The sequence below is a fragment of the Rhinoderma darwinii genome, chromosome 5 (assembly GCF_050947455.1).
Source record: "Rhinoderma darwinii isolate aRhiDar2 chromosome 5, aRhiDar2.hap1, whole genome shotgun sequence".
NCBI classification, from domain to species: domain Eukaryota; kingdom Metazoa; phylum Chordata; class Amphibia; order Anura; family Rhinodermatidae; genus Rhinoderma; species Rhinoderma darwinii.
Window position 1 is genome coordinate 75522193 of NC_134691.1, and position 26633 is coordinate 75548825.

Sequence of the window (26633 nt, forward strand, 5' to 3'; positions counted from 1 at the left end):
AGTAGAACGAAGCCGCAAGGACTCCATGTGCCTCTGTGTAGCCAACCTACTAACCAGCTTTAGATTAATTTTAAATTAAATGTACAGAACATGATGTATGTGAAATTTTAATCTTGCTCTATGTATGTGCACGCGATTGTGTTTTTTGATTTGCCATACCAAGTAGAAGACCCATGGAGAAGCTTTCTTCTTTAATGTTGGCAGACTTTGAACGCTCTGTCTCCTGAACTGGATTTTCAGTTTTTTGCCTAGTTTGGAAGAGAAGTATGGAAACAAACATTACAGTTGAAGAAATAAACTAGGTAGGACAGAACATGTAAATATGCATAAAGAAATTACAAAACCATAAAAAGATTTCAAGAAAGATTAAAAAATATTTTAAAATTACCGGTTAGCTCCAATCAGGTTCAAATATTTTTTGATCAAAACGAGGACTAAATATTAGTACAAAGCAGAGAGGAAAAGTGTTAAGGAAATTTTGGAGAATGTTTCCCTTCTACCTGGTGACGAGATCCAATACTTCTTTTGACAAGGAGTCTAAATTTACCTGTTCCTCGTAAGTGAAGTTACAGGCCTTCTATTAGGCTGCTCTCGAAAATCATCTTCATAATCCATGACAAATTGTCGACCTTTCCTGTCTTTATGTGGCCTGTATTTCGTACAAGAAAAACCTTAAGAGCGCAGCCTCTATAATCACAATCGGGGAGAAGTTCCTATCATGATTTAAATCAGGAAATTGTGCGAATAAGGAAAACTTTTATAGTGCAGGACTCTGAAAAATTATCAAGTTTGTTAATAACTTAAAGTCTATGTAAACCTTGCAGGGCATTTAAAAAAAAACCTAAAAACTGGTCAGTGTGTTTGGTGCAACTTCATAAATAATTTTTTATTTAAAAATGAGTTTTACTTTTTGAGATAGAGCTGCTCTGTATTCTCTATACAGAGCAGCTGTATCAAGAACTAAATCCTGTTCCCGTCAGGTCCACGGGACTGACAGATTTAGGGACACACAAGATCCGCCTGCTATCCATCACATCTAAGTTTATAACTTAGATGTGATAGATTACAGGGGGTCCTGCGTGTCAGAGACATGCAGGACCCGCTGTCACTGAACCCGTCAGGTCCACGGGACTGATGGATTCAGGTAATAGCGATCTATACAGCTGCTCTGTATAGAGAATACAGAGCAGCTGTATCTCAAAAATTACATTTTTTTTAATAAAAACTATTTATAAAATGTAAACAAGCCCCAGGACTGCTACCAGTGTGACATCGCTTGATTGCCAGTGGCAAGGATAGGTAAAGTATTTTGTTGTATTTATTTCATTTGCAAATCCTATGAAAAAAAATGTTCACTTCTTGGATAACCCCTGTAATAAGAATGAAGGCAGTCCATTCTGCTCATATGTATGAGGTAAGAGACAAAGCGTCTTGCTCTGCCTCCTACGCTCCAATAGAATCGTGGAAAGCCTAGTCCATCAATGTGCATTACTGGGAAACCACTTCAAACCTTTTGGGACCAGACTAATTTTCGTTTTGTTTTGTTTTTTAAACATTTTTATTGTCAAATTTTCACATTTTGTTTTAAACAGACAAAAGGATCACATAGAATATGCTTCATAGTTGAACAACACGAAAATTACAAAACAAAATAAAATCATGGCATATAACCAGGTTCGCATAGTATATGAAAAACAGTACTTCCCCCTACCCATGAACATGACTTTGGCCAACAAAAGTAAACAGCACATAGAATTAACCAGAGCTAATGAGAGCTAAAGATCTCCCCCCTGCAATCTCCTATCAAGACCGGAGTTGTAACCCCCCCCCCCCCCCGAGTGCCTGTCAGAAGTTCCTTATGATACCAGGCGGTGTGCCTAAAAGGCGTAACAATCTCCGCCGCCTCGGCAGCTGTGCATTGCGATTCAATAAAGATTCGCCACTTAGCAAATAGCTTCTCAACTCTCAATTCTTTCCTTCTTTCCACCTCTACACGTTCAAGACCTAATAACCGTTTCAATTGTAACACGATCGTGTCAAGATCCGGGGTGTCAGTTTCCAGCCATCCTAAGGCCACCAGTAAAATTGTGTGTATCAAGGAGGGAGGAGATCTCGTCTCCCGACTGCCTTCCTCTTCTGGTGGTCGCGCCTGGTGGAACAACAGTGAATTGGGCGTCATAGGAAGTTTCGCCTTCCAATGATCTAAATATATTTGTGCACCCTCAGCCAGTATTGTTTAGTATGAGCACAACTCCATAATCCATGCCAAAGATTCGTCAATGGAGTGTTATACTTGGGGCAGGCAGTGATGCGATCGGGGAATGATGGAGAAGGTAAGATATCAAAGCCATATATTGCTGAATGCATTAACTTAAAGTAGGTTTCCCTCCAGCTCTCCTTCAAGATGACCTTCTGTACAGTCTCCCAACCTTCCAATATGGTCTCCCCTATATCCGGATCCTGAATCCACCTTCCCCAAGCTTTGGACATAGATCTGGGACATGGTCGGATAAAACAGTCCCCAAGTGCTCTATACAGCATCGAAATAGTCACCCTATGAGACGTTGGACCGATGACCTCGTCCAGAGTATGTGTGGTGGCTTCTTTAGACAAATCCCTTAACCTAGATGTACAAAATGATCGCATTTGAAGAACTTGGAGAAAATTACCTTCTGAGGACCTTAGTTTGGCCATGATTTCAGATGCGGTAAGCCATCTCTTGTCTTATACTTGTATAAGGTCACCTGCGCATTTAATCCCTGCTGCCTCCCAAGAGGAAAAATACCACCTCTTTCTACTGCCGGCAAAAATTCCGTATGTCCCCATAAAGGCATATGTTTAGAAAGTAAGTGAGGTAGGCCAAAGCGTTTACGAACCGCTTTCCAGGCTAGGACTGTATCCCTCAAGATAATGGAGGTTTTGAGACAGCACGGAAGTGAAGCAACTTTACAATGCAATAAGGCTTTCAAATTCCAGGGTGAGGCATAAGCCCCTTCCAGGTCTAAATTGGAATAATGACTAGATTCACGGAGCCAATCTACTACATGGCGAAAGAGACATATCACATTATAACCCGTGACATTAGGGAACTTCAGCCCCCCATCATGTTTACCTAGCATAAGCTTAGTGAGTGCAATGCGAGGCCTCTTGCCTGCCCATATGAATTTTGTAAATGCGGAATTCAATTAGGACGCATCAACAAAGCGGGAGCGTTTGGAAGGGGTATAGAAGTCTAGGAAAACCGATCATCTTGATCAGATGGCATATCCCCAACAGGGACAACGGTAGATGTCGCCATCTCGTGAGTTCCGCCTGTATTTTTTTGAAGGAGCGGTGGATAGTTAAGGCCGTACAGGTTCTCAGGTACCTTCCCGATCTTAATACCCAAATATGTAATACACTGCCTAGCCGGGTATATCTCACGCCCCAAAGATTGCCGGAAGGTTCTAGGTCATGGTTGTCCTAATTCCAAAAGTTCACTTTTAGTGACATTGACTCTGTACCCAGAGCATTGCCCAAATTCATGTAAAAAACTAAAAACAAGTAGTAAATGCTACTGAGGATTTGACAGAAAAAGTATGACATCATCAGCAAACAAGGCTATCTTAACTGCCGAAGACCCCACCTGAATACCTTTAAACAATGTGGACTCCTCTAAAAACCTAGCCATAGGTTCCAAAGCTAAATTAAATAATAGTGGCGACAAGGGGCAGCCCTGACGGGTCCCTTTATATAGTTGAAAGGGGGCTGAAAGAAACCCTGGGTATGGATTCAAGCTTGGGGATTAGCATAGACACCCTTCAGAAAGATCCTAAAGGCTTCCTGGATATGCATCCTGTCAAGCACCATCCCCAGCCATTCCCACTGTATGTTATCAAAAGCCTTCTCTGCGTCCAACGGCAAGAGCGCCAGTCGGGCCCCTGGCTGGGGATCATGCCTAACCACCTCTAACACGTCAACACCTTTCGCAGATTTGCCACTGCTGCTCTACCCCTAACAAAACCCACTTGGGCTAATTTTCATTTTTATGCTTTTGCTTTTTCATCCCCGGCCATCAAAAGGTCATAACTTTTTTATTTTTTTCGTTGACACAGCCAAATGAGGGTGCTTAATGTTTACAGGGCAAGCTGTACTTTCTAAGGGCACTATTTGATAATATGTGTGATGCACTGGGAAGCTGGAAAAAAATTGAGAATGGGGTTGAATTGGAAAAAAAACAGCAGTTCCTCCATTTTCTTATGGGTTTCGTTTTTACAGTGGTCACTGTACGGTGCAAATTAAACGTTATCTTTATTCTGCAGGTCAGTACGATCACGGCGATACCAAATGTATATGGTTTTTGTTATGTTTTAGTACCTTTAAAAAAAATGTCAAGTTTGAAAGAAAAAAATTTTTTTTTGCATCGCCTTATTGTGACCCCCATGACTTTTTTATATTTCTGTGTACAGTGCTGTGCGAGGCGTTTTTTGTACGTGGAACAATGTCGTTTTTATTAATACCATTTGGGGGAATGTCGGGCATTTCGATCACTTTTTATTCCATTTTTTGTGGGTGTTGAAGTGTCTAAAAAAAAATGTGTTTCGGCCATCTTTCCCACTACGGCGTTTACCGTATTAGATTTAAAAAAAATAGATTTTTATAGTTCAGGCATTTTTGGATGTGGGGATACCTAATATGTTTGTTTATTTTTATTTGATCTAGAGAAAAGGGTGTGATTTTAATATTTATATTGTTTTTATTTTTGTAAAAACTTAAAATGTTTTGTTGTTTTTTTAAACTTTTATTTAGCCCCCCTAGGGGGCTTGAACCTGCGATCATTAGATCACTTATGTCATAGACTGCAATATCACAGTATTGAAAAATTTGTGCAGGTCTCAATAGCAATCTTTCTCTAGCAGGGCTGGAAGCATTCAAAAGGCTCCCAGCTACTAGAGGAATACACCGGCTTCTGCGATCTGGCCGCGTGGGAGTCGGTGACCGGCCCCGAAGTGAAAGGGGCCGTAAAAAACCCTCAGATGCCGGTGGTCACATCTGACACCGGCATCTGAGGGGTTAAATGCTTGCGATCAGAAATTTTTCTGATTGCAAAAATTTCATCTTGGTCCCTGCTGTGCAACACAGCAGAGACCCGGCGGCTATGGCACCCATTCTGCTGGTGAGCGGCGCCATATTTAAATACCCTTTGACGGCGTAGATTTATTTATCTGCGGTCGTGAAAGGGTTAAACTATAACCTTTTCTATGGAAAATGAAACTGTCCAAAATAACAGACACTCCTTGGTAATGGATAACATGGAATACACTAAGTAATTTCTCCTGTCAAATAAGACATTTTGATAGAAACCGATGGGGTTTACCTACCTGTGATCACTCCTTTCAATCTGAAAGTAAGAGGCTTGATCTGGTCGGTATTCATGGCTCTCCCGGACATCACCATGCGGATGTAATGCTCTGTAAAGGAGTTTGGTTACTTTTGATCTTATGCCAATTATGGTGAATTTACAGTTTGACAGTTATAAGTGCAAAAAGGCAGACATGTAAAATATAAATTTTTTTAGGTATAGAATTTATATAAAAAGACATCTGTTCTAATGGTGTTTTTTTTTTTGCATAACTTAAAGGATACGTAACCCATTGAACACTTATTTTTAAATAAAATAATGTATTATGGTGTTTAACGCAAATTTGTAATTGGTTTGAATTAAAATGTTATTTTACTTTTTCAGATACAGCTGCTATGTATTCTGGATACATAGAAGCTGTATTTAGCGATCAAACCCGAATCTATCAGGTCAGCGGTATTGATGGCTTCGGTAATAGCAGGTTAGGATCCAGCTATTATCAATCACTTCTAAGGACCTACTGTCACCGAAGCCATCAGTCCCGCTGACCTGACGGATTCAGCTCTGAACGCAAGAAACAGTTTTTAAATATCCAGGATACATAGAAACTGTATCTGAAAAAATAAAAACATTTTTTCATAAAAAACAATTACCAAGTTGTTTAAAACACCATAACACATAGATTTTTTTTTTTATTTAAAAAACAAACAACATGCTCAAAAAGACTTACATAGCCTTTAACCCTTTCAGGACACAGCCTGTTTTGGCCTTGTGGACGCTCCCGATTTTTTTCATACCCAACGTCTCATTTTACGTGGTAATAACTTGTGAATGCTTTTACCTATCCAAGCGATTTCTCGTGACATATTGTACTTTATGTAAGTGGAAAAATTTGGTCGATAAATTCAGTATTTATTTGTGCAGAAGACCAAAATTTAGAGAAAATTTGCAAAAATTAGCAATGTTCTTAATTTAAAAGTATCTGCTTGTAGAACAGATAGTAATACCACAAAAAATAGTTACTAGTTTACATTTCCTATATGTCTACTATATGTTGGCATAGTTTTCTGAAGATCCTTTTATTTTTCCAGGACGTTACAAGGCTTAGAACTTAGGCCTCATTCACACGGCAGGGTTTCCCGGCCGGGTGCCGGCCGTTCATAAATCGGCCGGCACCCGGCTGCATTAGGAATAATAGACCCCTAATGGGGCTATTCACACGACCGATTTTTTGATGGCCGGGAAAACCGCCCGTCAAAAAATAGGACATGCTCTATTTTCGCCCGGGTACCCGGCCGCCCGGCTCCCATAGAAGTCTATGGGGCCGGGTAATACCCGGCCATCACCGGGATTTGTCCCGAGTGACGGCCGGGTTTTCCTGCTCTTGCGCTCTATCTCCTCCTCCTCACAGCGCAGAGTGCATGTGAGGAGGAGGAGTTGATGCCATTCTGACGAATGGCATCGCTGTACACGGTGTGGCAGGGCCAGGGTGTACAGCAGGTGGAAGGGAGCGCTGCGCTGGCTCCCTTCTCCTGCTTCTTTTAAAAGCGCCCTGGCCCGGCGACACCTTTGATGGCGCCGCTAGCAGCTGCTGCTGCTACTACTGTAGTGACGCCACTCTAGCAGAGCGGGGAGGTATCTCCCCGCTCTGCTATGTGCTAGCCGCACTTTAGCTCCTTGAAGGAGCGGAATCCCCGTGTGTTCGGGGATTCCGCTCCTGGACAGAGCGCTTGATGTCTCTGTCCATATCTGGGCAGTGACATCAGGGGAAACTCCTGAAGCAGAATCCCCGAAAACATGGGGATTCCCCTTCAGGAGTTGCCGCTGGTGTCACTGTCCGGATCTGCCCGGCCCGGCACGGATGCATAACTTTATGCAAACCGGCCGGGCAGAATGGCCGATTTTACTGGCCGGCACTCGGGCTCAGACGCCTTAATCATCAATTTCTCACATTTTTAAGAAAATTTCCTAAACCTAGATTTTTGTGGACCAGTTCAGTTCTGAAGAAGTGGCATTAAGGGTTTTATATATTAGAAACCCCCATAAATCACCCAATTTTAAAAACTGCTCCATTGAAGGTATTCAAAACAGCATTTAGACAGTTTCTTAAGGCCTCATTCACACGGCAGGGTTTCCCGGCCGGGTGCCGGCCGTTCATAAATCGGCCGGCACCCGGCTGCATTAGGAATGATAGACCCCTAATGGGGCTATTCACACGACCGATTTTTTGACGGCCGGGAAATCCGGCCGTCAAAAAATAGGACATGCTCTATCTTTGCCCGGGCACCCGGCCGCCCGGCTCCCATAGAAGTCTATGGGGCCGGGTATTACACGGCCATCACCGGAATGTGTTCCGAGTGATGGCCGGGTTTCCCGGCGGTTGCGCTCTATCTCCTCCTCCTCACAGCGCAGAGTGCATGTGAGGAGGAGGAGTTGATGCCATTCTGACGAATGGCATCGCTGTACACTGTGTTGCAGGGCCGGGGTGTACAGCAGGTGGAGGGAGCGCTGCGCTGGCTCCCTTCCCCTGCTTGTTAAAAGCACCCTGGCTCGGCGACACCTTCGATGGCGCCGCTAGTAGCAGCAGCTGCTGCCGCTGCGGCTGCTACTACTGCAGCGACGCCACTATAGCAGAGCAGGGAGGTATCTCCCCGCTCTGCTATGTGCTAGCCGCACTTTAGCTCCTTAAAGGAGCGGAATCCCCGTGTTTTCGGGGATTCCGCTCCTGGACAGAGCGCTTGATGTCTCTGTCCATATCTGGGCAGTGACATCAGGGGAAACTCCTGAAGCGGAATCCCCGAACACATGGGGATTCCCCTTCAGGAGCTGCTGCTGATGTCACTGTCCGGATCTGCCCGGCCCGGCACGGATGCATAACTTTATGCAAACCGGCCGGGCAAAATGGCCGATTTTACCGGCCGATACTCGGGCTCGGGAACGACCCGGTCGTGTGAATCCCGCCTAACCCTTTAGGTGTTTCACAGGAATTAAAGCAAAGTGGAGGTGAAATGTATAAATTTAATTTTTTTCTATAGAAAATCCATTTTAATAAAAAATGTTCTATAATACCGAAGGTTTTACCAGAGAAACACAACTCAATATTTATTGCCCAGATTCTGCAGTTTTTAGAAATATCCCACATGTGGCCCTAGTGCGCTAATTGACTGATATATATATCTATTAGTTTTACAGTGTTTACACAATAAAAACATGTTGTTTTTTTTAAATAGTTTTTCTGTTACCAAAGAGTCATAACTTTTTCATTATTCCATCAAAAAAAAATTACTGGACTGGAGTTTTGCATAAAGTATAACTTTTACTAGTTTACAATTAAAATAATTTTGACGTACAAAAAGACAATTAGACGTTTGACCAAGTTATAGGTCATATTTCGCTCCTGATTGTAGGTAGGAACAGTGGATGAAGTTGTTAGACCTTTAACTTGTTGATCAGATATACACATATGAAAAGGTTATAAATCTCTTAACTTGATTCATAAGGTATACCACATGCTCCAAAGAAATCAAGATTCTGATTTACATGAACCGGAGGTGTTTCAAAAGTCACTCACATACTGGTATAATTTAATCCGGGGTGATCCACCCCCCTACCCGTTTTGTAATGCCGCAGAGTCAAATTCCACTTGACAGTAAGGGGACTAAGAAACCTCCTTATCCATGTTCAAGAAACAATATACTTTTTCTCCCGAAGCGTTTCCTTTCGGCCAGAATTCATCAGGGGAGATATGGCCAAGTAGCCTATCAAGCAGGCTTCACAAGGTATGCTGGAGCAATGCATGTGCTATTTCAAATGCTCTGTATTGGCAGGAAGTTTTTACAACACGTTTCTCTCGTGTTGGTAGAACGCCTCTTTCGGCGTCTGACGTCATCCCTTATTGGTGCTATGCCCGTCCTATTTATGTAGCAGTTCCCTCCCATCCCCGTGACGTATCGGGTGGTGTGTGCTATACGAGGCTATGATACTATGTGGTATACATTATGAATCAAATTAAGAGATTTATAACCTTTCATATGTGTATACCTGATCAATAAGTGAAAGGTCTACCAACTTCACCCACTGTTCCTACAATCATGAGCGAAGTATGACCTTTAACTTGGTCAAAGGTCTAATTGTTAGTCTTTTTGTTTTAATTGTATACTAGTAAAAGTTATATTTTATGCAAAACTCCAGTCCTACTCCAGTGATTTTTTTTTTGTCTACACCAGTGGAGAATTTATTATTGCACCATTTCCTTTGGTGAGAGGATTCCAAGCTCACCACACATATTTTGCTTTGACTTATACAGCAGGTTTCATCTCAAACACATCAAATATAGAGGCTTGGCAAAACCAGGCAAAGGAAGTCTTTTCGGAGAGAGAATTCTCTAAGAAGAAATATATACCATCACTCAAAATTGAATTTAATGAGTTAGCCAAATGTTAAAGAACGAGCAACATCATGGTGAGAGGTTCAGTCGTTTGAAAATGACATCATAGTATAGTACCAAGAGGGCTGAGAATAAGACTGATACCAGCCACACGGCTACAAAACCCAGATTTAGTACGTAAATGGGAAGCTAAAGCCTCTAACAGCTCATTAAGATTCATGCAAATCTTATAAGACAAAGAGAAAAAAGCCCTAGTAGTGGCAACAAAAAAAAACTTAGAGAGCAAATCGAAGTGGTATTGATTTTCAAAGCGGACACAGAATACATTGCGAAAGAACTATATCTGCAGAACACTTTCAAAAAGTTTCAATATAACTTAATCGAAAGGAAACATAACCAATTTGTTCGCGATTTACAGGATTTTCGTGAAAACATAGCGTACTCCTTTGAGAGGAGAGGGAGAAATAAACCAGAACCTGATCAATCCTCCTCTGATAGAGACTTTGCTGAGTTGGAGCAAAACTATAACAGGACCAGAAAGTATAAAGGAAGAAACTACCCAAGGCAGTACAGGGGACCAAACAAAAAACAGCAACTATGGGAAATCTCGCAAATAAATGCAGGGGCCTCCACCGCCTAGAGCCTCAGTCAAAATACGTATACAAATATCGAACAGTCAACTTTTTGGGAAAGAGAGGGACAGCGGGCTTCATACTTGTTTGCGGAGCAAGTCGCACAATCCAAGATAAATAACGCAAAAATTACAGTGGTTAATCTATCGGACAGACCCCTATTTGAGGTAGAAACAAACACACTCAATAAGGGTCTATCATTTGTACCCACCACTACATACGACACATTCAACTGGGTTAGGGATATCAACCTCTTCACTAGAAAGCTCAAATGGCATAAATTATTCAAAATAGGCAGGAAGGAATGCAAAGAACTAGGATTGACAATGACAGCTTTACTGCATGCAAGAGATTTGGCTGACTTATAGTCCTCAAATGAAAGAAGAAGGGGTGAGGGTCCCTTCACATGTAGTCCAAAAAGCTACAAAATGCCTCCACCTGGGGATGTCTCTGTAATAGATGTGCTCTAAGATTTTATCATTAAGGACCTAATGGAAATAGACACCTCGAGGAAATTCTCCAATTTAACGAAAAAAGCACACCTTGCACTGGTTTCACTTGAAAAGATGACAAAATCATTATAAAAGTCTCAGACAAGGGGGGAAATATAGTGGCGCTCAACAGGAAGAACTACATAGATACGTGCCAAAAAATTCTAGACCATCGGGACAGCTATGAAGTCTTAAAGGAGGACCCCATGAAGCAATTTAAGGAGGGACTTCTTAATATCCTTTATCGTGCGAGGATACAAAATCTCATAGATCTTAATGAATATATAGATTCATGGCAATAAAAAAAAAAAAACACAAACCCCCACTTACTATACTCTTCCAAAATTACACAAGGGAATTACTCCTCCTCTGAAGGGTCGCCCAATAGTATCAGGGATAGGGGGACTTACACAGAATGTGGGAATCTACATAGACAAAATCCTTAGAAATTTTGTAGAGGCACTACACTCTTATATAAGAGATACTATGAATCTACTATCTAAAATCAATGACCATATGGTAGACCACAACACCATCCTTGGTAGCATAGATGTGGAGGCGCTTTATTCATTTATTCCACATGAGATGGGTTTAAAAGCAGTTGAGTACTTCCTTAGCACCATGGGGATCCATTTACGTCGTCATAACGCATTCATTCTAGAGCTACTACAGTTTGTTCTAACAGGAAATCATTTTCTCTTCCACGGTCACATCTACCACCAGCTATGGGGCACAGCCATGGGCAGCTCATGTGCGCCAACCTATGCCAACTTATTCCTGGGCTGGTGGGAAGAGACCATGGTCTTTACAGATGAACGCCAATACCTGAATCTTCCAATTTTAATGTGGGCACGCTACATAGATGTGTTTTTCCTGTGGGGGGGATTCGAGGAGAAGTTTGAACAACATGCAAATGGGTTGAACCATAATTGTATCGGCCTAAAATTTACGTTTGAGTTTAACCTGAAAAGTCTACCCTTCTTGGATATTTTTGTATCCAAAGATGGGGAAGGAGGTCTAGTCGACTATTTATAGGAAACCTACTTCCACAAATAGTCTCCTCAGGTGGGAGAGTTATCACCCAAAGCCCTTAAAAAAAGGCATACCGAAGGGGCAGTATCTTAGACTCAAAAGGAACTGCTCCAATAATGGTGAATTCAGAGAATGAGCAAAAGAACTAAAAATCTGATTTCTGTATAGGGGTTACCCACTAAAGGAAGCATATAAATATGCACTCAAACAAAGACGGGATGAATTCCTTATTCCCAGAAAGAAAGAACCAACTAAACAACCAATTAGGATAATAGGGACCTTTGACAGGGGTAACCAGATGGTCAAGGAGATCCTTAGAAAACATTGGAGCATTCTCCAAATGGATACGGACCTAAAGGAAGCCATATCCCCATGGGCACAGGTCACATATAGAAGAGGAAGGAGTATTGGTGATAGGGTCACACAGTGCCACCTAAAGAGTCCTCAAAGAGAGGATTGTTGGCTGGACAACAGAAAATCTATGGCTGCTATAAATGTGGTCATTGTAAGGCATGCTCAGTAGTGCAGAACACAAAACATTTTGAAAGCTCACACACAGGAGAGCATTATAAGATTAAAGATTTCCTTAATTGTAGCTCAAAAAATGTGATCTATACGTTCACGTTCTTGCCCCTTAGATTACATAGGGAAAACCACTAGGGAATGGAGGGGGAGAGTCCTCGAACACATGGGAGATGTTGAGAACTATAGAGACAAACTGGTAGCTAGGCCTGTGCATTTGCACCATAGGGGGGACCCTAAAAGTCTAAAATTCACAGCCATCAAATTAATTCATCAGACCAAAAGAGGCGGTGATGTAGATAGAATAGTCTTGCAACGAGAATCTAGATGGATTTTAAAACTTAGCTCAGTTACGCCCAATGGGTTAAAGAGGCTCTGTCACCAGTTTATAACTGCTCTATCTTCTACCTAATCTAATAGGCACTTTAATGTAGATAAGTAATGTGTTATTTATATATTTTTTTAAAAACGTTTAGGCCCCATGCACACGACCGTGCCCGCAATCACGGCCCGCGATTGTGGGCACGGCCGGCCGCTGACTGACAGCCGCATTTTCGGGCCGTGCTCCCATACAAAGTATGGGAGCACGGCCCGCAAAATGCGAAAGAACGGACATGTTCCATAATTCCCGGAACATTTCCATGGCACGGACACCCTTCCGTAGTGCTACGGAAAGGTGTCCGCGTTCAATGAAAGCGAATGGCTCAGTTTTTGCGGACCGCAATTGCGGTCCGCAAAAACGGAGGTTTTTTACGGTCGTGTGCATGGGGCCTTACTTTTGACAAAGTTATCAGCATTTTAAGTGTTATGCAAATTTGTTCTTAATGCCCAAGTGGGCGTTATTTTTTTAATCTTGACCAAGTGGGCGTAGTAAAGAGGAGTGTATGATGCTGACCAGAGTAAAGAAACGCCCACTTGGGCATTAAGAACAAATTTGCAGAACTCTTAATATGCTCATAACTTTGTGACAAATAAAAGTTTTTTGTTTTTTTAAAAACAACACATTACTTATCTACATTAAAACGCGCTTTTAGATTAGGCAGAAATAGGGCATTTGTAAACTGGTGATAGAGCCTCTTTAAATGAGCAATTAAACTACACTTGTTTCATATAAACAACCTCCACCTTAAAGAGGCTTTGTCACCACATTATAAGTGGCCTATCTCCTACATAAGGAGATGGGCGCTATAATGTAGGTGACAGCAGTGCTTTTTATTTAGAAAAACGATCTATTTTTACCACGTTAGGAGCGATTTTAGCTTTATGCTAATGACTTTCTTAATGCCCAACTGGGCGTGTTTTTACTTTACAGATAAAAACAAGGGGACATATATACACAAAAACACAGCCAGGTCAGAAACGCTGATGAAGGAGAGTGAACTGGTGCTTTAAATAATAATAGCCACTCCCACTAGTCTTGAGGGGAGTGGTGTGTGGTGCATGGGATGTGTAGTAAAAAATAATAAATGAATAGTGTAAGTGCAAGTGATAATAATATAAGTGAAATATAGGGGTCAGTAATGAGTAAAGTGCCTAAATGAAAATAAATGAATAACGGGGTGAGTGTGTGTGAAACATGGAGGGATAGTGTGTAAGTCATGAGGCGCAGCGTGTATAGCCAGGTAGAAGCCTATTTGTGACACCTTGATAATACATTGAGCGGGCTACCCTGCTTGCTATGCCAAACAACAGCACACCATACTCTCACAGCATCAAAGACCCGGCTGTGTCCAAAAGAAGCAAATATAAAAGTAAGAATGAAAAATACCTGGGGTATTAGTAATCATTTTGGCCAAAAGGACGCAAGCTCGCAATCCACGACAAGGATCCCCAGACTTGCGAGTACCTAACTCCCTAACTGGAACTTAACGTTCCTGATAAACAAACCAAACATATAAAAACAAGGGGACATATATACACAAAAACACCGAAAAAGGACATACTTACAAATGGACACAGACAGGTCAGAAACGCTGATGAAGGAGAGTGAACAGGTGCCTTAAATAATAATAGCCACTCCCACTAGTCTTGAGGGGAGTGGCGTGTGGTGCATAGGATGTGTAGTAAAAAATAATAAATGAATAGTGTAAGTGACTCTAGACTGACCAATCAGCGTCATACACTTCTCTCCATTCATTTACTCAGCGCATAGGGATCCTGCTAGATAAGTATGTGCTGTCTTATACTGACACATTAACGTTACTGAAGTGTTTAGACAGTTAATAGACATTCCTTCCAGCCAGGACGGGATGTCTATTCACAATCCCGACACTTCGTTAACGCTTCTGTGGTACTTACAGCAGAGCAAGCGTAATCTCGCTGTAACCTGTCATTTACAGCATGATCGCGCGAGACTAAGCTTGCTCTGCTGTAAGTAGCACATAAACGTATTGAAGTGTCGGGATTGTGAATAGACATCCCATCCTGGCTGAAAGGAATGTCTATTCACTGTCTAAATACTTCAGTAATGGGGGGCGTGGCCTAGCAGCGTATGTGAGAAGAAGCAGGCTCCGGAGTTCCCGCTACCAATATCCTGAGAATATACACTTACTTGGCACTTTGACGTATTCGTTATACCTGAAGACGGAGGGGAAGCAGTGGAGACCCTGTGGACGAGATTTCGGGCTCTCTGGTGGTGAAATGACCCGGTCCAGGTGGTCTAAAGTGGCGGAGGGAGGTGATAAGGAGACACAAGATGGCGCCGACATGCTTGCCTTCGCGGAGAGGAGAGATGTCAGAGGGGCGGCGGCATCCAGACTGGAGCGTTTTGCGCGTCAAACACCCACGAGAGGCAGGTACTTCACGAGGTTCAGCAGCAGAGAAAGCTGACCTGCCCGGTGGATCGGGATCCCGGTATGAGCCATTACGAGCACACATGGAGTCGGTTGAGGAGGCGACGGGAGCGGATACTCCGCAACTCCCGGGAGTTAGTCTGGCGGATGGCCCACCGGACAAGGAGCAGCCTGGACCCACGCTGGCAGATGTATTCTCGGCGGTAAGCCATTGTATCAGACATGATCTTCAAAAAGTGGCTGAACGTACGACGGCGGTGGAAGGCCGCGTTAGTGAGCTTGAGGATCGGATGCTGCCGATGAGGAGCGACGTTAATGCCCCGGCCGTGGACGTTACTTATCTTTTGGCTAAAACGCATGATTTGGATAACCGTTAACGTCGCAATAATGTGCGGATGGTGGGGATACCTGAGAAAGTGGAGGGGTCTAATCCGGAATCTTATTTTGAAAAGTGGCTGTTTGAGGTGTTTGGCCAAGATACCTTGACTCGTTTATTTGCGGTAGAAAGAGCCCATAGAGCCCATACTCGAAATGGTCTGTCTGGATGTCCGCCGAGGCCTGTTATGGTGAAACAAAACACCGGGCCATATTTGATTTCCTGAAGGGGCACTCCGCTGGCGTGATGGGATTGCAGGAGACGCATCTTACTGGTGATACGTGCATAAAGGGTTTGGATTAAACATACTTTTCATTCCTTTCACTCAACGTACTCGAGGGGGGTTAGTCTCTGGATTCATAGAGATGTGCCTTTCCGCTGTTTGGCTTCTTTCAGTGATGGTGAGGGCAGGTATGTTGGTATACATTGTAGGTTATATCACTGGGAATGTATAATTGTGGTAATATATGTGCCTGCCCCATACTCCGCAGTTCCATTGCGCAAGGTGTTGGAGCAGCTGGCTAGTTGGCCTGTGGTTCCGACTATAATAATGGGTGACTAACTATATTATGGACAAGGGTATGGATAGGTTCCCGAGGGTGTTGGGGGAGAGGGGAGGGGGGCTCTGATCCGATACAATTTGGGAAGTATATGAGAGAGGTGGGTCTAACAGATGTTTGGCGCGCAAAATGGCCCTCTACCAATATTCATGTGTGTCCTCTACGTATGGTTCGCTGTCTAGAATAGATTTGATGTTTAGTAACAGCCTGGGGGTTCCATGTGTGGAGTATCTACCTAGGTCATTATCTGATCATTCCCCGATGCTACTAAAAATTAGAACTAGTCCGCACCTGGAATGGTTGAGAAGGAATTGGAGGTTGAATCCGTTTTGGATAAAGTTGGTGGGGGGAAAAAATAGTTACGCTTTTAAAGGAGTATTTTGAGTTTAATAAGGGTACAGGTCCCACTGTCGTCTTATGGGATGCTATGAAGGCATATATGAGAGGGGAGTATATACAGGAGATCACGGCCATCAAGAACAAATCTAGAAAACTGGGGGTTGAACTGACGCAGAGGGTGACAATAACGGAGAAAAGTCATGTTGTGAATAACACTGTAGACACGTTAGCTCAGTGGAAGGAAGCCCAAAAGTTATTACGGGACTATATGATGGATCAAGCTGCTAATAAAAGGCTTTTTTTTTACAACAAAGGTATTATGAAGTGGGGGAGAGGACTAGTAGACTTCTCGCTAATATAGCTAGACCTCCGCGTGAAGGGGCGTTCATTCATCACTTACAAGACAGTAATGGGAAGATGGTTAGTGACACGGGTGATATACTTGGTGTGTTGAAATCCTTTTATATGGAGCTGTATCGTTCCAGGGTGAACTACTCGGAGGATCTCTTGAGGGAGTATTTGGAAAGGGGAGATGTTGGAGGAACCATTAACTATTGAGGAAGTCCAGCAGGCGGTGAGATCTATGGCAAACGAAAAGGCACCGGGGATGGATGGTATACCTACTGAAATATATAAAACTTATGGAGATGAGCTTCTGCCCCGTTTGCTGGAAGTGTATCAGGATAGTTTTGAGAGGGGACATCTGCCACGGACGATGTATGAAGCTGCAATAGTGGTTCTTCCAAAAGAAGGGAAAGATCTGGGGCAACCTGCCTCTTGCAGACCAATTTCCTTGTTAACATCTGACAAACATTTTAGCCAAGGTTATTGCTAGCAAACTGACGAAAGTAGTGACTACCATTGTCTCTTCAGACCAGTCGGGTTTCATGCCGTCAAAGTCAACAGCGGTCAATCGGCAGAGGTTGTTCCTGAACATACAGGCTGCTCCTGGGGGCCCTCATTCTAGAGCTGCTTTGTCTTTGGATGCCGCTAAGGTGTTTGATAGTGTGGAGTGGGGTTACCTATGGGCTGTTCTGGATCGGTTTGGATTTGGAAGAAACTTTATTGCGTGGGTGAAATTGTTATATCATGAACCGGTAGCTAGGATAAGAGCTAATGGTATGATGTCTGAAACTTTTGCTTTGGGGATGGGGACGCGTCAGGGGTGCCCACTTTCCCCGTTGTTGTTCGCTTTGGCGATTGAGCCTTTGGCTAATGTGGTGAGACAGCATCCGCATATAGAAGGTTTTAAGTTTGGTAAGTTAGAGGAACGTATAGCACTATATGCGGATGATGTTTTGTGGTTTCTAGGGGGGCGTGGAAAGATAGTTGCCTGCGGTTATGAATGTTCTTGAATGGTTTGCTAGATTCTCGGGATTGAGAATTAATTGGAATAAGTCCGCCTTGTTGGCAATTACATCGCCTGTTACACCGCTGGTTGTGTGTGCGGGGGGGGGGGGGGTGAGTATCCCTTGTGTGAAAGAATTGAAGTACCTGGAAACAAGGGTCTCAGCGAAGGTGCAGGACTTTATGGCTCTGAATGTGCAGCCTCTGTTGGGGAAACTGAAAGATAAGATTAAGATCTAGCTTGGGCTGCCGTTGTCGGCTTTGGGTCGCGCAAACCTGAGTTGCCCCACCTTGGGGGTGGTGGAACAGGTTTTGGGAGCTAGGCGTAGGAAGGGTATCATATCTTTGGTATATAGCCCTTTACTCACCAAGTTCTTGGGGGATCCTATGGTGGAGATTAAAAGAAAATGGGAAGGTGATGTAGGGGCCCTTACTGATGAAGAATGGGGAGAAATATTGGAGTCTCCGAAAGAATTACCCATTAGCATAGCCCATAGGCGATCACAACTGTTTTTGTTAAATAGGGTGTATAGGATGCCTAAGGTTTTATGGCAAATGCGGCTTAGGTCATCAATGGAGTGTCTTAGATGCTTGTCTGATGGGGCTGATTTGAAACATATGTGTTGGAATTGCTCAGCTTTATACGGATATTGGGGGGAGGTTCGGGATATGTTAACCAGGGTATATGGAAGGGATTTCCCGTTAGATCCTAAGGTATATCTTCTGGGGTGCATGGGAGGGGAGGGGGGACATCGAGCTGAACTGATGTATCTTAAAAAAAGTGTTATATCATGCAAGAAAGCGAATTGCAAAATATTGGTTACAAAGGGATCCTCCGGGGTGGGGAAAGGGGTTCATGGAAAGATGTGTTGAATTGTATACAGCTGTGACACATGGTTGAATCATATTAAGGTGCAAGAACTGTGAGATGGTGGGGAGAAATGTTTTTTTGAAGAATTCAAAAATAAGAATTCATGGAAAGGATGGGTTTTGGGAGGGGTATAGGGTCTGTGTAATATGAAAAGGGATATGATATGCCATGAATGTATTATCGGAAACAGTAATTTATTACTGTATGTGACAGCTGTTTTTTGAGGTGTAATTCAATAAAACGATGTTTGATTTTAAAAAAAAAACAAAAAAAACAATTCAGTAACGTTAATGTGTCAGTATAAGACAGCACATACTGATCTAGCAGGATCCCTATGCGCTGAGTGAATTGAGAGGAGTGTAGGACGCTGATTGGTCAGCGTCATACACTCCTCTGTACAACGCCCACTTGGTCTAAAGTAAAAACACGCCCACTTGGGCATTAAGAAAGTCATTAGCATAAAGCTAAAATCGCTAATAGCGTGGTAAAAATAGATAGTTTTTCTAAATAAAAAGCACTGCTGTCACCTACATTATAGCGCCCATCTCCTTATGTAGGTGTTAGGGCACTTATAATGTGGTGACAGAGCCTCTTTAAATTGCACATTCTATACAAGCTCCTCTAAGAGGACACTTGCACTATATGGTTCTGTAAAAATTCTTGAATAGTTATGGTTTACACTATATTTACATATTAGACCTCAATATATATATTGAATATATGAGATACATAACCGCTCAACTACAAATTTACTGGGCGGAAACTGCCAATAAAATATTTGATTAATAATACTAGAACTCTAGTTTGGTACCAACCCAATCCTGTTGTTTAACCCCTTCCCGCTCCTTGACGTACTATTACGTCATGGCAGCTGTATCGTTCGCGCTCCATGCCGTAATAGTACGTCTCGGGAGTAACGGCCGTTTCGGCCGTCCTCCCGACACATACAGGAGCTGTGACGCTGCTGTCTTGTTCAGCAGCTGTCACAGCTCCTACAGCGGGGACCGATCGCTGTGTCCCCGCTGATTAACCCCTTAAAAGCCGCGTTCTATAGAGATCGCGGCTTTTTAGGGGTTAAGCTGCCATCGCCGGCCTGCTACGCGATAGCGGCCGGCGATGGTGACTATGGCAACCGGACACCAAACAATGGCGTCCGGCTATGCCATAGACGGAAGCCTAGTGGGTCCTGACAACGTCAGGACCCACTATGCTTGCTGTCAGTGAGTAGCTGACAGTTCTAATACACTGCACTACGCATGTAGTGCAGTGTATTAGAATAGCGATCAGAGCCTCCTGCCCTCATGTCCCCTAGTGGGACAAAGTAATAAAGTGAAAAAAAAGTTAAAAAAAGATGTGTAAAAATTAGAAAATAAAAGATTTAAAAGTAATAAAAGTAAAAATCCCCCCTTTTCCCTGATCAGTCCTTTATTATTAATAAAAATATATAAACAAACAAATAAACTATACATAATTGGTATTGCCGCGTCCGTAACGGCCTGAACTACAAAATTATTTCATTATTTATCCCGCACGGTGAACGCCGTAAAATAAAATAATAATAAACCGTACCACAATCACAATTCTTTGGTCACTTCACCTCCCAAAAAATGGAATAAAAAGAGATCAAAAAGTCGCATGCACCTAAAAATGGTACTGATCAAAACTACAGTTCGTTACGCAAAAAAATAAGTCCTCGCACGGCTTTATTGATTGAAAAATAAAAACGTTATGGCTCTTAGAATAAGGTAACACAAAAAGTGAATGATTGTTTACAAAACGTATTTTATTGTGCAAACGCCATAAGACATAAAAAAAAACTATAAACATCTGGTATCGCCGTAATCGTATCGCCCCGCAGAATAAAGTGAATATGTCATTTATAGCGCACGGTGAACGCTGTAAAAAAAAACGAAAAAAAAACAATAGTAGAATTGCTGTTTTTTAGTCACCACGCCACCTAAAAATAGAATAAAAACTGATCAAAAAGCTGCATGCACCCCAAGAAAACTACAATGGATTCCTCAAGGGGTCTAGTTTCCAAATTGGGGTCACTTTTGGGGGGTTCCCAATGTTTTGGCACCACAAGACCTCTTCAAACCGGACATAGTGCCTAATAAAAAAGAGGCCTCAAAATCCACTGGGTGCTCCTTTGCTTCGGAGGCCGGTGCTTCAGTCCATTACCGCCCAAGGGCCACATGTGGGATATTTCTCTAAACTGCAGAATCTGGGTAATAAGTATTGAGTTGCGTTTCACTGATAAATCCTTTTGTGTTATAAAAAAAATGGTATAAAGAGGATTTTCTGACAAAAAAATAAAGTAAATTTCACCTCTACTTTGCTCTAAATTTTTGTGAAACACCTAAAGGGTTCATAAACTTTCTACATGCTGTTGTGAATACTTTGAGGGGTCTAGTTTCTAAAATGGGGTATTTGATAGGGGTTTCTAATATATGGGCCCCTCAAAGCAACTTCAGAACTGAACTGGAACCTAAAAAAATTAATAAATGAGGCAATACTTCGCTTCTTACATTATACTGATAATGAGCCGTGCCCACCCCGAGATGACCCCAGTTTTGACCGTTTGTATAAACGGAGACCCCTATTAGACCGTTCCAGTGCCCGGTTTTCCCAAGCATACACCCCCGAGAAGTGTATTTCTATTGATGAGTCCCTGGTACATTTTAAAGGGAGGGTTCAATTCCGCGAGTACCTGCCGGGTAAGAGGGCAAGGTATGGCGTGAAGATGTATAAGCTGTGAGAGTGCATCAGGGTATACCTACAGGTTTAGGATATATGAAGGAAAGGCCACCCCCAAACCAGACTGCATCCTGGACTACAATAGGTACATGGGAGGGATGGACTTGTAAGATCAAGCCCTGAAGCCCTACAGCGCCATGCGGTGTGGTATAAGAAGCTGGCCGTGCACATCATACAGATGGCTTTGTACAATGCGTACGTGCTACGTCGATGTGCAGGCCAGACGGGAACTTTCCTGGAATTTCAAGAGGTGATTATCAAGAACCTAATCTTTAGGGACCAAGAAGGGGGGGCACCCAGTACTTCTGGAAGCGAGCCCACACGCATCGTACCAGGGCAACACTTTCCAGGGGAAGTTCCCCAAACTGGCAAGAAGGGAAAAAGTCAAAAGAGGTGCAAAGTCTGCTATAAGAGGGGGATAAGGGAGGACACAATATATCAATGTGACACGTGTCCCGAATAACCAGAGCTCTGTATGAAAGTGTTTTAAAATTTATCATACATCCCTTGGTTTATAATTTACCCCAATTTTACTTACCCTGATGCACTCCGCACAGCTTATCCCCCCTCGTCTTTCCCCTCTGGGCCCTGCTGTGTGTCCAGGCAGCTGATAACAGCCACATGTAGGGTATTGCCATACCCGGGAGAACCCACAATACAGTTTATGGGGTGTAGGTCTCCGGTCAAAATGGTCACTACACCTCTAGATGAATGCCTTAAGGGTGTAGTTTTTAAAACGGGGTCACTTCTTGCGGGTTTCAACTGTACTGGTACCTCAGGGGCTGCTGCATACATGACTTCGCACTAGAAAATCCCGAGTAGGCCAAATGGTGGTCCTTTCCTTCTGAGCCCTCCCATGGGCCCAAACGGCAGTTTATCACAACAAATGGGGTATTGCGGCACTCAGAACAAATTGTGCAACAGAATGGGGTATTTTGTTTCTTGTGAAAATAAGAAATTTTCAGCCAAAACTACATATTATTTGACAAAAATAATTTTGTTTTCATTCCCAGCCCAATTCAAATAAGTTCTGTGAAAAAACTATGGGGTCTAAATGGTCACATTACCCATAAATGAATTCCTTGAGGGGTGTAGTTTCCAAAATGGGGTCACTTCTGGTGGGTTTCCATTGCTTTGATACCTCTGGGGCTCTGCAAATGCGACATGGCACACGAAAACCAAACCAGCAAAATCTGTACTCCAAAGAACACACAGCGCTCCTTCCCTTCTGAGGCCTCCCATGGGCCCAAACGGCAGTTTATTGCCACAAATGGGGTATTGATGCACTCAGGAGAAATTGGGCAACAAAATTGAGTATTTTGTTCCCTGTGAAAATAAGAAATTTTGGTAAAAAATTACATCTTATTGGAAAAAATGACATTTTTTTAATGTCACAGCCCAATTGAAATAGGTGCTGTGAAAAAACTGTGCGGTCAAAATGCTAACAACAACCATAAATGAATTCCTTGAGGGGTGTAGTTTCCAAAATGGGGTCACTTTTGGTGGGTTTCCATTGCTTTGATACCTCTGAGGCTCTGCAAATGCGACATGGCACCCGAAAACCAATCCAACAAAATCTGGACTCCAACAAACATATAGCGCTCCTTTCCTTCTGAGCCCTCCCATGGGCCCAAACGGCAGTTTATCACCACAAATGGGGTACTGCCACACTAAGGACAAATTGGGCAACAAAATGGGGTATTTTGTTCCCTGTGAAAATAAGAAATTTTGATCACAAATGACATTTTATTGGAAAAAATGACATTTTTTTCATTTCAGAGCCCAATTCAAATACGTGCTGTGAAAAAAATGTGCGGTCAAAATGGTAACAACAACCCTAAATGAATTCCTTGAGGGGTGTAGTTTACAAAATGGGGTCACTATTGGGGGATTCCTACTGTTTTGACACCTCAACACCTCTTCAAACCTGGCATGCTGCCTAAAATATATTCTAATAAAAAAGAGGACTCAAAATGCACTAGGTGCTTCTTTGCTTCTAGGGCTTGTGTTTTAGTCCACGAGCGCACTAGAGCCACATGTGGGACATTTCTAAAAACTGCAGAATCTGGACAATACATATTTAGTAGTGTTTCTCTGGTAAAACCTTCTGTGTTACAGAAAAAAAAATGAATAAAATTGAAATTCAGCAAGAAAAATGAAATTTGCAAATTTCACCTCCACTTTGCTTTAATTCCTGTGAAATGCCTGAAGGGTTAAAAAACTTTATAACTGCTGTTTTGAATACTTTGAGGGGTCTAGTTTTTAAAATGGGGTGTTTTATCAGGGTTTCTAATACATAGGCCCCACAAAGCCACTTCAGAACTCAAGAGGTACCTTAAAAAAAAGGCTTTTGAAATGTTCTTAAAAATATGAGAAATTGCTGTTTATGTTCTAAGCCTTGTAACGTCCAAGAAAAATAAAAGAATGTTCAAAAAACGATGCCAATCTAAAGTAGACATATGGGAAATGTGAACTAGTAACTATTTTGGGTGGTATAACCGTCTGTTTTACAAGCAGATGCATTTAAATTCTGAAAAATGCAATTTTTTCAAAATTTTCTCTAAATTTTGCAATTTTTCACCAATAAACACTGAATATATCGACCAAATTTTATCACGAACATGAAGCCCAATGTGTCACGAGAAAACAATCTCAGAATCGCTTGGGTAGGTTTAAGCATTCCGACGTTATTACCACATAAAGTGAAATATGTCAGATTTGAAAAATGGGCTCTGAGCCTTAAGGCCAAAACTAGGCTGCGTCCTTAAGGGGTTAATACATTGTATCTGTCCCATGGGTGGGTGGATCTTTACTTTATAGTTATCCTTATTGCTAATACTAGCGGGTTCCAATATCGTACTGTATTAGACCTCAACACCCCTCCATTCCGTTAATAATTTGCTCAGCGTCTGGTTCTGCCTCCTGTCGTCCGTGCGCCTGCGCACTACAGAGGCAGCGATCGGGGCGAGCTGCGCATTCGCGCACTTTGACAGGTGGGCGGTGCTGGACGGCGAGTTAGCCAATCTGGAGGCTGGATGTGCTCCTGGCCTGGGACTGGAGAGCCTGTGTTTAGGTTGCACCATGTCACAGCACCTGGCGGTGTATCATAGCCTCGTATATATATCACACACCTCCTGATACGTCACAGGTTTGTGAAAGCAAAAATATTTTCCAAAGTGTTTTAGACTTACTGTATACCTTATATACTCATATCTTTATATGCTTGTACAAGTTAGTTATATTAGAAGGTAGATGCTCTAGGACTTTAAGGCAGTAGGCCGTGTGCAAATCATAGTGTCGTGTGCAAAGCACTACGCAGCAATAATAAGAATTAAAATGGAGAATTATAGTGCGTGTGCAAAGCACTACGCAGCAATAATTGGGAAGATAAGGGAACGGCCCCCCTAAGAGCCAATTGAGTTTTGGAACTTTATCTAAACTTTCTGACTCATTTGTTGTTGAAAACTTGTTATTGTCGGAGTATAAATATACGTGCGGATAAGAATAAAATGGAAGGATTTTCATACAGTAACGTGTCTGTGTGTTTTTACTCCTCCGAGCTGCTCGTACTCATAACATTATTTTTAAAAGCTAATTTGGAACTGGATGGAATTCAAGGCGTGTGGGCTGGTAAATTGCACCCACAGGTTCAACGTGCGGGATAAATATAATTATATTTTTATAGTTCAGGCCGTTACGGACGCGGCGGTACCAATTATGGATAGTTTATTTTTTTCTAATAATAAAGAACTTTATAAGGGGAAAAAGGGAAATTTTTCATTTTATTACTTGGAACTCACTTTTTTAGATTTGTACCTTTTTTTAGTCCCACTAGGGACTTGAAGATCCAACTGTTGGATCGTTGTTATAATACCCTGCAATACTTATGTATTGCAGGGTATTATACCGGTCAATTTGACACCGACAGACAGAGTATTAATCGCCTTCCGTAGATGGCAGACCCAGAGGCCTTTGTTAGGCCTCCGGTTGCCATAGCAATCGTGCCGGGGAGGGCGATGTTGTTGTAACTCCTTAAAGAGGCTCTGTGACCACATTATAAGTGGCCTATCTCCTACATAATGTGATCGGCGCTGTAATGTAGATAACAGCAGTGGTTATTATTTTGAAAAACGATAATTTTTGACCAAGTTATAAACAATTTTAGATTTATGCTAATTCGTTTCTTAATAGACAACTGGGCGTGTTTTTACTTTTTACCAACTGGGCGTTGTACAGAGGAGTGTATGACGCTGACCAATCAGCGTCATACACTTCTCATTGTTCCAGCCCATTGTTACAGCATGATTGTGCAGTGAAAGAAGCTGGGCTGGAATAATGAGAAGTGTATGATGCTGATTGGTCAATGATTGGTCAGCGTCATACACTCCTCTGTACAACGCCCACTTTGTCTAAACTAAAAACACGCCCAGTTGGGCATTAAGAAAGTCATTAGCATAAATCTAAAATTGTTTATAACTTGGTCAAAAATTATCATTTTTCAAAATAAAAACCACTGTTATCTACATTACAGCGCCGATCACATTATGTAGGAGATAGGGCACTTATAATCTGGTGACAGAGCCTCTTTAAATGCGGCGGTCGCTATTGACAGCCACATTTAAGAGGTTAATCGGCGGGGATCACGACTGTGTAGCAGCCAGTACTGAGAGTTGCCGGGCTGCGGGAATGCCTTAGGGGCACATGTAGATTAACGGGCTGCAGGCACAAGGACCAGCTCTGCAGCCCGTTAATCTATGTGGGCTGGTCAAGAAGGGATTAAAGGGGTTATCCAGTTTCAGCAAATAAAACTTCGGTCCTGGTCATGTCATGATCACATATGGCTCAATAGGGAGTGCTATTAGGCCCTGTTTACATGGCAAAATTTCTATGCGGACTCCGAGGTGGATCTCGTATCCTATTGTTTTCAAACGGCTGTTTACATGAGACAGATTTTTCAAATAAAATGTGACATGTCCATTCTTGACACAGATTTCACGCAAAAGAACACGGCAGGTAGCCATATCAGAATTAGCCCCATTGAATGGGGTTTATCCGTATGCAAATTTGTGGCAAGACAAACTGCAAATCCACTACAAAATTCTGAGGGTCAGCCCCAGATTTCTGCCACGGATTCTTTTTCAAATCTGCATCAGATTTTTTTTAAGGAAAAAATCCACCCTGTGAAC

The 26633-nt window shown here is 42.5% G+C and overlaps 1 protein-coding gene across 7 annotated transcripts in view; it reads right to left on the reverse strand.

Moving 5' to 3' along the window:
• CSPP1 (centrosome and spindle pole associated protein 1) overlaps positions 1 to 26633 on the reverse strand; it is a 130626-nt gene that overhangs the window by 68472 nt on the left and 35521 nt on the right. For 6 of the 7 annotated variants that reach the window (XM_075826150.1, XM_075826146.1, XM_075826149.1 and 3 more), the window contains 3 exons: positions 5361 to 5450; positions 548 to 649; positions 160 to 248 (listed from right to left, as the gene is read on the reverse strand). In XM_075826150.1, coding sequence (XP_075682265.1) covers positions 160 to 248; positions 548 to 649; positions 5361 to 5450 — 281 coding nt within the window. The remainder of the gene's footprint in view (positions 1 to 159; positions 249 to 547; positions 650 to 5360; positions 5451 to 26633) is intronic. The other variant, XM_075826147.1, reaches the window with a different exon arrangement.